This window comes from Thunnus albacares, chromosome 18 (genome assembly GCF_914725855.1).
Source record: "Thunnus albacares chromosome 18, fThuAlb1.1, whole genome shotgun sequence".
NCBI lineage: Eukaryota > Metazoa > Chordata > Actinopteri > Scombriformes > Scombridae > Thunnus > Thunnus albacares.
Window position 1 is genome coordinate 30,273,754 of NC_058123.1, and position 14,638 is coordinate 30,288,391.

Genomic DNA, 14,638 nt, shown 5'->3' on the forward strand with positions numbered 1-14,638 from the left:
CTAAAAGTACTGAAGTATTCATACTTCTTGGACAGGTGTCCCTTGTGGAAATACTTAACATATTAAAACATGGTGCCAATGGCACCACCATGTGGTCAGTAATTACATGTTTTACATTTTGGCTCATGAACCGTGAGCAGGGTTTGTGCTAGCTGGCATATGCCGGCTTTTTGCCAGTATCATGTGTAGTTGTCCAGCAGATGAAAAGACCAAAAATGTCCGGCGGGAAATATGCCTATTGCCAAATAAATAAATACCATTATTAATAGCATATTAAATAACCTAATACTGTGTGACCTATAGTATGTTGTCAAGACAACTTAAATATAAACGGATATTATGCAAAAGTTTGTTTTGCCTTCGCTCTGTGACTAAGTGTGGCACAAGATTCAAAAGCCGGTGCACATTGCAGCAACAGCCTGGCGCTTTGGCTCAAAAGCAGTTAACACAACTCCAAAAAGTCTTACCGTTTTCTCTCAGGTAACATTACATCTAGCATTGGCACAGTGAAACAAAAGAACAGTTTTAAAACAGTTAAATAACATATCGTTAGGAAGTTTAACTTTTCAATGGCCCCATTGAGATTGACATGCTCAGGGAGACCACGGCAGGTGGAGGTGGTGGTGGAGCTGTAGCCGCAGGCTGCGCACATGGCTGCATTAAATTAATGATAGCAAAGCTATTTGTTTATTTTATTGTTTTAACCTATATGCTCAGTTTGCAAAGCTTGCGAAGAGTTCATTCTGCTGACTACTTTTAATAAAATACATTTGTTGACTCATTGTTTGTGTTTTTTGTGTTTTATTGCTGTTTAAATGTAGACTATTATATGGCTATTCAAAAGTCCTGTATGGCCAGAATTCTGGAATATTAATGGACATAATGACCGTCAAAAAAAAAAAGCATAAACTCTGACTGTGAGGCCTATCACAACAATATTTGCACAGTATATTCCTTGGATGATGCTGATTTGACTGACATAGGCCACACCCATTTTCACCTGGAAAAATTTCCTGCAACTTTGGATTTTTTGGTTATCATATTTTTTGCTTCTGTTGTAACATATTTAATCTAATCTTCACCAAACTTCGTAAATACCATATTTAGGTGACCCCACATAAAACCTATGAGATCGTTTTTGGGTATCACTTACTGTTTGTCCGTAATTTGTTACCAAAATTTTGAAGGTGTGGCCTGATGCACTTAACAGGCCATAACTCTTCAATGCTAAATTTGATTGCAACCAAATTTGGGAATGTTGTACATATAGCCACACTGCACATGTGTGTAACATTTGATACGATTCTACCTAGAGGGGGAACTACTGTAATATTATAACATGATATTTGTACAATTCTGTTGTCTTTAATAAAATTAAACTTGGTACACAAGTTCTCCAGGAGAATATGCAAGGCATATTGAAGCATTGCACCAACAGCCCCATATATTGGCATTAGTGAAACACCACCATGCTACCTATTAACTGCCATATCTCTTAAATGTAATATTCAAGGGTAACCAAATTCAGCAGAGTTGTACAGATGGTGATGCTGAACAAGTCTGTAGCATTTGTCTGTAGCATTTGATACAATTTCACCTGTAGGTGGAGCTACAAGATTTTAAGAATTTTTTGCTGGAGCAGCAGCTTGCAGCGGCAGTAGCAGCAGCTTGCAGCAGCTAACAGCTTCCAGCTCTTGCTCGCATTTTCTTCAGAAAATGTAAATATTCTAGTGACAAATATTATTCATGGCTCCGCCCAGTTACCACAGTTACATTACAATCAAGCGCACCTGCAGAGCGGCCATCCCAAAGTAAAATGAGGTATCAGCTACATGAGTCTCATGCTTTACGTAAGACTTGTGTTTTAATGCTGTTGTTCTACTTGTGAGATAGAATGTCTATCCCTTGTGGTCTCCTCTTTAGGACCCCTGTCAGAACCGAGGGTGTTTGGGTTTTCCATATAGTAGTATTTGCTATACGGTGCTGCTTGAAAGTTTGTGAACGCTTTAGAATTTTCTGTATTTCTGCATAAATATGACCTGAAATGTGATCAGATATTTACACAAGTCCTAAAACTAGATAAAGGGAACCCAATTAAACAAATGAGACCAAAAAAATCATTTTTTTCCTTTTTTTTCATGTATTTGTTGAAGGCAAAAGTATGTGAACCCTTGCTTTCAGTAACTGATGTGACCCCCTTTGACAGCAATAACTTCAACCAAATATTTCTGGTAACTGTTTATCAGCTCTGCACATCGGCTTGGAGGAATTTTAGCCCATTCCTCCTTACAGAACAGTCTCAACTCAGGGATGTTGGTGGGCTTCTCAACATGAACTACATGCTTCAGGTCCTTCCACAGCATTTCTTTAGGATTAAGGTCAGGACTTTGACTCGGCCATTCCAAAACATTATCTTTCTTCTGCTTTAACCATTCTTTGGTAGAACAACTTGTGTGTTTAGGGTTGTTGTCTTACTGCATGACACATAGTCTGTTGAACTTCAGTTCACAGACAGATACCTTGACATTTTCCTGTAGAATTGACAAGTACAACTCAGAACTCATAGCTCCATCAATGATTGCAAGCTGTCCTGGTTCAGAGGCAGCGAAATAGCCCAAACCATGATACTACCACCACCATGTTTCACAGATGAGTTAAAGTTCTTATGCTGGAATGCAGTGTTTGCTCATTGCCAAACATAACGCTTCTCATTCAAGCCAAAAAGTTCAATTCTGGTCTCATCCATTCACAGAACATTGTTCTAATCACCTTCTGGCTTATCCACGTGGTCTTGAGCAAACCATAGACAGCAGCAGTGTTCTTTGTGGAGAGTTTTGGGTTTCTCCCTGTAACTCTGCCATGCACACCATTGATGTTCAATGTTCTCCTGATGGTGGACTCATTAACATTGACTGTAGCCACCGGAAGAGAGATCTTTAGTTTCATAGACATTACTCTTGGGTGCGTTGTGGCCTCCCGGACTATTGCACGCCTACTCTTGGTGTGATCTTTGTTGTTCGACCACTCCTGGGGAGGGTAACAATGGTGCTGAATTTGTACACGGTCTGCCTTACAGTTGTCTGGTGGAGTCCACACTCTTTAGCAATGGTTTTGTAACCCTTTCCAGCCTGGTGATTATCAACAACTCTTCTTCTAAGATCCTCAGAAATATCCTTTGTTTGAGCCATGATACACTTCCACAAACCTGTGTTGTGAAGCTCGGAGTTTGACAGTGAAGACCCCGATTTCTCTTCTTTAAACAAGGTAGGGCCTCCCAGACTCACACGTGATTGTCATCCCATTGATTGAAACAACTGACTGTAATTTCCCCTTCAAATGAATTGATGATACTAGGGGTTCACATACTTTTGCCATGCACAAACATGAAACACTGGATCATTTTCCTCAATAAATAATGAACCAGTGTAAGGTTTTTGTCTCATTTGTTTAACTGATGTCTCTTTATCTAGTTTTAGGACTTGAATGGAAATGCTGTATTCTAGATTCTTAGCTGTTTTTTTGATATTCATATGGAGATGTTTTTTGATAGATTGTATAATTTAAGCTGTTAAGCTGGTTTTTCATATCTACAGTATATGAAGATGTTTTTTGATAAATTGTATAACCTAGGCTATTTGTCAAATGTATTGGGTTTTTCTAATGATTTTTAAATGGCATATGAATCAGGTACTTGCTCCTCCTACAGTATGTAAATGTGATTGAGGACACTCCTCCCCATGATAGAGCACACCTGTGTCCTATCCCCTATATAATGTCTGTTGAGTTGTTGTGTCCCCTCAATACCCTGAAGAAGACTGTCATGTTGAAACATTGCTAACTTATTTAACTATTCTTGCATTATGTGTACGAGTGTGCGACTACCTTTCTTCACACTTGTACTTTCATTGTGGTCAGCATCTCTATAATACTGGTGTGCATTCCTCTTCTTTCCCATCCTGAAAGTTAATCATTTCTGATGTAAAAAACACCAGATTTCCACACAGTCAGAAGAATAATAACTGTGTGTCCTGGTATTGGTTCAGTTATAAAATCCAAGCACAGCATGAAATATCTCTCCTGCTGGCTGCTGAAAGCTGAAGAGTCACTGGATGGTAAAGGAGGACGGTAAAGGAGGATATGGTTGAGACGGTGCGTGTCTGCTTAAACAGGAATTAGCGAACTTCACTGCATTTAACAATGGAGCTGAGAGCTTGGGGCAGGAAACAGTCGCTCTGCGTCATGCTGTCCTCCATTTCCATCATCCCTCTCTGTTTCCATCACACTTATGTATTTAGGTCATTTAGAGACAAGACTGTAAATGTTTACAGCCTGTCATGGTGTCACCCTTCCTTAATCTGTATATAATAACGTTAAATGACACAAAGAAAACAGTAATTGAAACTGCAAGTCGAATCAGAGGCTCATTGACTGATGCATAGACTCAGCAACTTTTAGGGGCCAACCCTAGTTTATATTATTAGATTCTGTTTCTCACCTTAATTATCATTTCCACCTTATCATGTAACCAGCAGGTCACTCTAGAAAACCAGAAACAGAAACAGGATTTCTGCTTAAATGAATAGCAGGGACTAACAGGGAATAACAGGTACATGTGTGTAAATGGTGCTTATGAATGGTTTACACATCTGGCCCCAGATTTACTTACTTGTAAACCCACTGGAGATGAAAATTTCATATCATGATTATAGTAACCAAAACTATCACAGTTATCAGTATTATTGTTAAAGTGTGCTAAAAATGTTCAAAAAGTACAATACACACACTGTTATCATTTCACAGTATTATATTGAAAACCACATATAAAATTAGCCAATGCCTTTTTACCATTTCAAAACCATATCAAATGTGCATTAACAATAAGGATGGCACTGTGTGGCCATGAGAGGCAACTGCACTTTGCACTGCAGCAAAAAGGAATGCCTGTCTGGTCTACTGTATGCATGTACTATATTCCTGTTCTCATTAAGCTGTCACTTTTCTTTTTCTGACTTTTTCTTGTTGTTCAGTAACATACAGAAACTCCTCAGCTGCATTCAGACTGAAAACAGTCTGAATGACTTTTTCTTGTTGTTCAGTAAAATACAGAAACTCCTCAGCTGCATTCAGACTGAAAACAGACCTGTGTAAAACAAAACAGGGGGTTGTGTTAGTTTTACTGTGGTTTATCGTGAAACTGGTAACAGTTTCATCCGTGAAACCCATGATAAATTTGTGTTTCACCTTTCATTCAATTTGCTCTCACAATCTTTGTGTTATTAGTATATGATTTTCTAAGCTATGTTTGAATTGATTGCCTAATGCAGCTTGTTGCAACATGACTCTTTGGTTGCAGCAAAAGATGAGCTTGTTTCAGTTTCTTGCTGGACAACCCTGCGCTGGTGCCCTCTGTGCCACAGTACCTCTGTGCCTGCCCTGTGGCTAATTGGGATGGATGAGGGCATTGTTTTTTCATGCAGTGCTCATGACAATGTGAATACAGCTTAAGGGTGCATCCAGAAACATTAGCTCTCTGTGGTAAAACTTAGCCCTCTCATTAATTTGAATAGGGGCAGTGCGTTGATGCGGTAGGGGCGCCAATGCAGAGGGTTCGGCAAAACAACCCAGGTTTATCTGACAAAGTTAAATGGCTCAACTTTGCTGCAATGTAATGTCCTCTGGCAAGGTGCTGCTTTGATCAACCACATACATGCAAGCACACATTCCTGGTGGGATTACTCTGTAACATGAATGCTGTAGTGGAGTGTTTACATTGCGATCGTCACAACAAAAGATAAAATAATGGCAGCCCGGACAACTTTCCAGAGTTGTAAGATCCTGTCTGTGAGTATTACAGTTGCCTTAGGCCATAGCTCAATATGCAATCAATGCCTGGTACTGTCATCCACACACATTCTGTAAAGAAGGGCTTAGTAGGCATACATGTAAAAAAAAAAAAAAAAAAAGCATTATATTGTAGCGACTCTTAAAGGACATAATTTACCATAATTGGTGGTTCAGAACAAACAGTTACGTGCTCATTCTATGTATTTTTTGTGACTCTTTTCAACAGTTTGTGTTCAGCAGCTTTTTAGAAAGCAGTGTTAGCTGTGTGAAAAATAAATGACACACACCTTTGAGTCGTCAAAAGAGAAACTGTTCGTCTGTCCTTTCCTGCAACTTCCACACTGGTGACCCTGATGTTTGCCTGCTGGATGTCTCCAGAGACATCTCTTCATGAACATGGTAACAAATGCATTCTCCCACAAGCTGCCTGAGTTCTGGGTATCATCTGCCTTGGCCTGGTTTGCTCAGGCGGAAGCACAATTTGTGTTTCAGGAGATCACTGCTGATGACACAAAATACTATTTGGTGTCAGCCCTCAGGAGTTCAAGAGAAACCAGAATGGCAAGCTTCCTCAAACACCATCCAACAGAGGACAAATATGAAATGCTCAAGGCTCACCTGTTGAAATCCTTTGAACTGTGTGATGCTGAGTGGGCCAGCCGGCTCTTCACTCTGCAAGGGCTCGGCAACTGCAAAATGGTTGAACTTATGGAAAGGATGCTGGATCTCATGGGAGAGCACAAACTGGACTTCCTCCTCCTCCAACTTCTTCTGCAACAAGTGCCATCTCAGGTATGGGCTGCTCTGGCCAACACCACCATCACTGACTGCCAGGCTCTGGCCAAGGAAGCTGATAAATTCTCCCAGCAGGACAACAACATGGTGTGGCTGCGCTGCGCTGGGGCAGGTCCCCCACGGCAGCAAAGTATCATTGGCCTGTGTTTTTACCATGCAAAGTTTGGTCCCAAAGGCAAGTGGTGCTGTACTCCTTGCAGCTTTGTCACGGCAGGAAATACCAGAGCCGGCACACAGTAGTGGCCATGAGCGTCATCTGAACAGGCAGGCTGCTGTTCATCAAAGACGCCATCTCTAGACAGCGGCTCTTGTGCAACACAGGTGCGATGAGAATCCTACCAGCATCAACAGTGGATGTCCTGGCCAATGGATGCCCCCCCCGGCCCTCCTTGGCATGGATTTTCTATGCGCCTATGGACTGCTGGTGGATGTCAAAAACCGCTGTTTAATCCATGCTGTCGCCTTCTGTTCGTATGCATTCAGTGGAGCAGACTCCCTCAGGCTGTCTAGCATGCTCCGAGTTTCTCCCCCTCCTTGCCAAGTTTCCGGACCTTACGCAGCCCACCTTCTTGTCATCCGCCACCAAGCTCGGGGTAGAATACCACGTCATCGCCACCAACCACCAGTCTATGCCCAGGCTCAACACCTCGACCCACCTGCCAGGCTGGAAAAGTCATCTTTTTCAAAGTTGACGTCATCTGTGAGACCACCGGATGCCTGTCCACCCGCCAGACATCCCCAAAACAGCGGTAATCCCACTGTTCAGACTGATTGAGTTCTTGTGCATGCAGTTTGGCCTTAAGAACGCAGCGCAAATCTTCCAGGACCTCATGAACTCTGTGCTAAAGGACTTACCCTTTCTCTCAATCTACCTGGACATCATCCTCGTCGCCAGCACCTCCAAAGCAGAACACATGTCCAACTTCTGGACTCTCATTGAGCGGCTCGGCCAGCACGGGCTGATCGTCAACCCAGCCAAGTGCCAACTCAGGCTGTCCACCATTGACTTCCTTGGATATCGACTCATCAAAGAAGGGGCAGCTCCTCGACCTCTGCCTCGCTTTCCGACACTTCTGCTCTCTGCTGGAGGCTCAACAGTTCATGGTCCTTGTTGACCACAAACTACTTACATTCGTCCTGGCCAAGGTGACCGAGCTGTGGTCCGCCCACCAGTAGCGACAGCTCTCCTACATATCGGAGTTTACTACAGACATTCAACATGTTGCTGGAAAAAAACATTGTCACAGACTACCTCTCCTGAGCCATCACAGGAGCTGTCCACTTGGGGCTTGACTATGCCCACATGGCTGCAGACCAGGCCTCAAGAAAGATATGAGGGACTGGGCTGCCACCTGCGTGGAGTGCCAGTGTGTTAAGGCTCACTGCTACACCACAGCCCCCCTGGCGCAGTTGTCAGTGCCCCCCTCCCACGGTTTCACATACCTCCTCACCATGATGGACAGGACCACTCAATGGCCAGAAGTCCCACTGTCGTCACTGAGGTCTACCAAGGCATTCATTGGGACCTGGGTCGCCCGGTTCGGCACACCATCTGACCTATCCTCTGACTGAGGCCTTCGAGGTCCTCATGTCTGAGCCCTGGAACACAGTTGCAGAAAGCCTCATACCACCTGCAGGCTGAAGGGTTGTGCGAGCAGTTTCATGAAGGCTGCTCTGTGGGCCAGCCTTAGGGACAGCTGTTGCATCGACAGACTCCCATGGGTCATGTTAGGCCTCAGAACTGCCCCCAGGGGCCCCATCTGCTGAAATGGTTTATGGCTAACTGCTGCAGGTCCCGGGGATTTATCCCCAACATCACAGCTCCCTGGTCTGCGACCCACCAACGGACCATGCTCCTGGATAATGCCAGGGTTTTCACACAGGTCCCCACTTCCCAACATGGCCTCCGTCACCCCTGAATTCCACCGGGCGCGTGTGCGCCGCGTTCCGGCTCCAACGCAGCTGCCGGAGCTGATCGCGGCCACTCCAGTCAATGTATCCAATTCCACCGGGCGCACCGCTGCGCGTTTCAGAAGCGTCCCAGAAGCGTCCCAGAAGCGTCCCAGAAGCGGCTCTCCGCTCCACTGGGCTAAAGACAGGTGGCTCGTCTATTTTTTACGGAAGCCGCGTCAAGCAGTGCAGAGCAGATCGAGCTGGGCAGGAAGTCAGACCCAGAAGCAGCATTTTCAAAATAAAACGCCCCGTGCAGACTCCTGGTTGTATATCAACAATAAACTCAATTAAAACAGACGAATAAAGAAATTATTTAACTATGTAGCCTACTTAACAATAGTAGAAGCACAAAAAACAAGGAAAATGACCAAATCAACGAAAGTTTAGCAAGTTAGCAAAATTGGGCAGTTTAGTTGCCCTGCTACTGCAGTAATTACGGTAGCTTCAAGGGACTTTATCAGCTTTGACTAGGCTGCTGTAATTATTGTAGTGGGAGTGCAACTGACTTTAAACGGCGAAAGGCTTCCCGGCAGTGAAGACGCTCCGCTTCTGACATGCTCCCGGTGGAATAGGGCGCTGTGCAGATGACAGAGCAAAACCGCGTCAGAGCCGGAACGCGGCGCACACGCGCCTTGTGGAATCCCGGGGTCAGTCTCACGTCCCCACAAGCATACAACGAAATGGTATGGTACAGTCTTGTATAGAGGATATTCTGGAGGATCTAATAGAAGTGAGTGTACACAAAGTCACATAGTGGAGGAGGGGCCAAACCATTTAAAATTTTATAAACTAGGCACAAATTAGAGAATAATCTAAAATTGTCAAAGCACAGTAAATTGTATTTCTACAGTACCCTACAGTGATAGAAATGCATTGGCTTTTTGTCGAGTGTTTAGAGTTTTTTTGTATAAGGACTCAAGAGGTTTTATGGCTGTTTCTCCAGCCTGCCCCCAACATATGATGCAATAAGACATATGGGAAAGAATCATAGCATGCAAGAATATTTTGGCTGTGTCCAAAGAGAGATAGTTTCTAATATGTCTAAAATTTGCTAAGTTGTACTTTATAGTTTTAACTGATTTTTTAAACATGTTTCTTAAAGTTCAAATTTGGATCCAGTGTCACACCAAGATATGTAAAATCAGTAACTATGTCAGTTTTTTCACCTTTGATGAAAATATCAGCATTAGGAGGTTGTACCATAGTTTTAGAGAAAAATATCCCTCTTGTCTTGTTTACATTTAGACTCAGACATGACTGATCAAGCCAATGTTTGATCCTTTCCAATGCAGTTGTTAGCTTATCAGCAGCTAACTCAGCTGTTTTTGCATGTGTGCACACAACTGTGTCATCTGCATACATTTGTAGTTCTACATCATGACACTGTTGAGGGAGATCATTAATATATAGGCTAAATAATAGGGGACCTAACGCTGATACTTTGTGAAAACCTACTGTGTACTTCATGTTACTGGACAGTGTGAATGTGATTTTTGAACAAACAATGTGTATTACCATCTTCAGGTTATTTTACTATAATAAATAATGCTCTGATCTGTTACTAAACCTGTGCATATATTTGTGGTCATGGATCTATAACAAGCCGTCCAACGAGCTGATGAGGCCTTTTACCAAAAGGTGGGCTACTTTGAAATAATAGTAATAATAGGCTGACTTCATGAAAGCTATACCTCTGCTATAATGAAATAAGCTTGCAAGAAAAGTGTGCTACACATTATTGTACAGATTAAATAAGAACAGCAAAAATAATTAAAGCTGCAAGCAGCGTTGGTCGGGACCTCGCACTCTGGCCGTCGGGATCAGATCATTTTGCTTTTTAAAAATGAGGGATATTTCTTACAAGTGTGGTGTGCTTTTATTTTGAAAGTTTGACAAGATGAGAATTTTCTGCAGGGTGAGACATGTCTGTCTTGCTCATATCTGTGTCATCAAAATCATGCAAGTTTTGGGCCCATTCACTTAAATTTCAATTAGTAAATTGAAAACTCTCGATGAGTTTGTGTGTAAAACATTAATTTCCTAATTTCTAATCCTCTATTTTTAGAAAAGTAAAGACTTTTAACCCACATGACCTGGTCAAAGTTTGATTGAAATCTATATTGTCAGGTGTGTAGAGACAATAAGTAACTGCAGCAGGACCATAGACTGTATAAAAATATGGATGTAGTTACTGCAACATCACCCGTTGGTTTCTGAAGAGCAGTTTTGAAGTTCAAAGTGAGCAGCTCCGGCTGTCGCCATCTTGGCAGTACATGACTCTGCCTAACACCCAGCCAATCAAAAATGGGCAAAGAGGTGGGCTGAATGGCTGAAACGAGCCACTTAGCGGCTGGTGGACCTGTCATTCAAAGCAGCCATGTCTTTCATTATGCAAAACTTTACGGCTTAATAAAATTTAAACGGGCGAGTTATAAAAAAATTCACCCTCCATACAGTTGTAATGAAAGGGGAAATTAGCTATAGAAACCAAAACCAGGCTGTAAACATGTTTATTTTTTGTTGTAAAGTTGGGCATTTTAACATGGGGGTCTATGGGGATTGACGCGCTTTTGGAGCCAGCCTCAAGTGGCCAATCAAGGAACTGCAGTTTTTGGCACTTCTGTATTGGCTTCATTTTTCAGCCCCAGAGGTTGCCGCTTGAGCTGGACACAGATGTAAAAATGCTCATATATTTGAATGGAGAGTGTGAGCGAACCCACACCTTTTTGAACATTTACTGCTTCCACATAGTTTTAGATACAGACTTCATTTGAACTTCAAATGAGTTACGAGACTTTGACCTACAAATCTTGAATTTACATGTTTTTTCTATCTTTTATTGTTTTTAAGATATTAGAGTGTGAGTTTTAAAGTATTTTCTTGCTCCTGTGATTTTATAATGAGTGTATATTGCAGAATGTTTCACAGCACTGAGGGAGTGACATCACCAGGAGCAGTTTGAGAGGAGAATTTTAGAGTACGCTTTTTGTGAAATCTCCTCATAAATCCCATGACTTTGGCCAAATCTTACATTAAAAATCATATTTTGTAGCAGGAAATTTTGTAGCAAATCCATTGATACAGGTTTGAAAGTGGTCAGACTTATAGTTTTGATGTCAGAAGCCTCTGTTTGACACAAAGTTCATTCCCATAGAGTACCTCGCCATTGTTTTACATTTTAAGGTGTGATGTGGCACTGCAACTTATAAAGGGCTTATAAAATCCAAACCGTTTGAGTTATTACAAAGTTTGTAAAAACTTTTTTTCAGCATAGTGTCATAAGTCATGTATCAAAGTTTGAATCCGATACCATTAACCCCTCGGAGGAGATAGCATTTGTTCTGGGTCCAAAATTGGCACAAGTCGTACTTTGATGGGTGTATTGCGGACTTCCTGTTGGATTTAGGTCAGGGGTGTCAGTGTATGATTTGTAGGTCTTGATGAGACGAATAATTGAGTTTTGGTTTGATCTCTCTACAACATTCCTACGGGCCGTGGTGGTCATATTAGTTACATAGGAGGTGCTCTTGAGCACATTTTGGCACTTTGGAGGTTAATTTTTACGTTTTATCAAATTTTTCACCAGACCTGATGTACATGCCAAATTTGGTGAGTTTTTGAGCATGTTTAGGAGATCAAATTTAGGATTTAAGTGGCAGAATAATAAAGAAAGAAACAAATGGAACAAATACAAGAAGGTCTTTGCCCCTTTAGGGCTCAGGCCCTAACAAACAAACACATGAAGAACAACAGGGTCCTCTGCCTTTTGGGTTCAGTCCCTAAGTATGATAATTATGATTACGCCAATGTATGGTATGATAGTTACAGACTATGAGAGGAGGGGTGCGGACTTGGGCAACAGACATCCAGAGGCAGTTCTAGAGTCTGATGCGTCCTCAATCAGAAAATCCCATCCTATGTACTAAATAATCAGATATTAATCAAAAAGCATTTATAGAATCTAAATATTTTTATTTTGACACATTTATATTAACAGTTAAATTCTGTTAGCTGCTAGATGGCATTAGTCATGTTCTTGCATTTTTAAAGACCTTTATTTAATTTTATGATAAAATTTACAAACGCCATCTCCTAAGACGTTAGCTAGGCTACATGTTACATGACATTATGTATCTTTGTTAACTAACTTTTTGGCTTACCGTTTGCTATCAACAATCATCCTTTATCATCATTTGATATTATCTGCTCCACTTACCACTGTCCTGCTTTCTTTTCTGTTCCTCCTCTTTCTTTTCTCGCAAACAGTAGTTATCTGGATGTAACCCTGGCCACCCCTTTAAAACCATGCATGACTACTAATAACCGACTGTCCTGCTGTAAAGCAGGAAATAAATCATGTTATTCTTATGTGTGTCCCTAAGGTCTCAGGAAAATGTCTGGTCCGATCCCAGCGACTGTGTGTTGAGAACAAAGCAGTCACAGGTCTTCACAAACTCTCACAACTTCTCTGTGGATATTCGGATGCCCGGTGTTGTCCCAAGTGTGGTGAGTCTGTTTCTCTGAACCATACTTCTAAGTCTACATTCTCTGACTTCAACAGTATACTCATCATTACAGCTGACACCATTAATCAATTGAATGAATCAATGAATTGAAGGAAATTGATGGTTGTCTTGATAATGGATAAATCTACAACAGTAAACTTCACTGGAATTATTAATTATTATTATTAATGTTGTTATTGTTAATTAGAATTGGCTAGTAATCAAGGGTTCCTACTTTATAGACATAAACAAGGCAGCATGGGGAGCATCCTCATCAGCTTTCACTGTCATTTATTTCTCTCAATATGCATTTCTATTTTTTTTTCTGCAGTTCTAGTCAGCTGTTTTAGAATGTGACATTAGCTAAGGGGATTAGTTAAAGGCAGTGCTTTAAATTTTTGAGATAAACTTCTCAGGCCGATGCAAATGCAAAAATTGCAATGTACAACATGACCACACTAATAAGAAAAAATCGACCCAATAAGATGAAAAGTTACCTAGCGCTGCCTCCTTCTGCCAGCTAAAAGGCTAAAAAAAGCTAAAGGAAGCCCCACCAAAGATACAAATAGTAGCAGTAGTAAGAAGTCTTCCCTCGCAAAAAGTGATATCAAAATGAATGACATCCATTCATGGCAGCAGTTTCCTTGACCTGGGACATGCCATGTTTGTTGACAAGTCTGCCAGCCTTGCCTAACTAATTTGCATATTGAGATCCGATCACAATGCAGGCACAATTGAGAAAACCCTGGTAGCCAAATGGTTTCAGTGCATGTCACATAACTGCAACGTGTGTGGTTTGACCGTCTGAGCATCACTCACTGGTCAAATACAAAATTTGTGGCTGCTACATGTGCACAACTTTATTCACACAGTAAACAAGCATTTGGTGCCACTAGTTTCAATATCTTGTGCCCTATTTTAACCACGCAAGCGCAACAACACACATAGTAGTGCAGCAATGATTATTAAGTAGTGATTATTAAATACTCTCTCAGCCAGTTACATCACTCCTCTCATAGCTCTGAAACAGCTGTGCCAATCACAGTTCGGCGTGATAATTACAGCTCAACAAACTGAAGCTTTTCTTCAGGAAATGTCTGAATGATTCAGAGCGCCACAACATTAAGACACATCACCACAAATCTGCAGTCAAGGACAGAGTATGATTTTTTGAACATCTACACTGTGCGCACAATTACTAGGCAAGTGAGTATTTTGACCATATCATCATTTTTATGCATATTTTCCAACTCCAAGCTGTATAAACTTGACTGCTTATTGGATTTAAGCATATCAGGTGATGTGTATTTGTGTAATGAGGGAGAATGTGGCCTAAGGAGATCAACACCCTATATCAAGGTGTGCATAATTGTTAGGCAGCTTCTTCTCCTCAGGCAAAATGGGCCAAAAAAGAGATTTAACTGACTCTGAAAAGTCAAAAATCGTAAAAAGTCTTGCACATGGATGCAGCACTTGTGAAATTGCTAAGATATTTGGGCGTGATCACAGAACCATCAAATTTTTTGTTGCAAATAGTCAAC

The 14,638-nt window shown here is 41.6% G+C and overlaps 1 protein-coding gene across 5 annotated transcripts in view; it reads left to right on the forward strand.

Annotated features, from left to right (window-relative positions):
- The window catches only part of pam (peptidylglycine alpha-amidating monooxygenase), a 115,981-nt gene that overhangs the window by 15,104 nt on the left and 86,239 nt on the right, over window positions 1-14,638 (forward strand). For all 5 annotated transcript variants that reach the window (XM_044332663.1, XM_044332667.1, XM_044332664.1 and 2 more), the window contains one exon: window positions 12,975-13,098. In XM_044332663.1, the coding sequence (XP_044188598.1) occupies window positions 12,975-13,098 (124 nt within the window). The remainder of the gene's footprint in view (window positions 1-12,974; window positions 13,099-14,638) is intronic.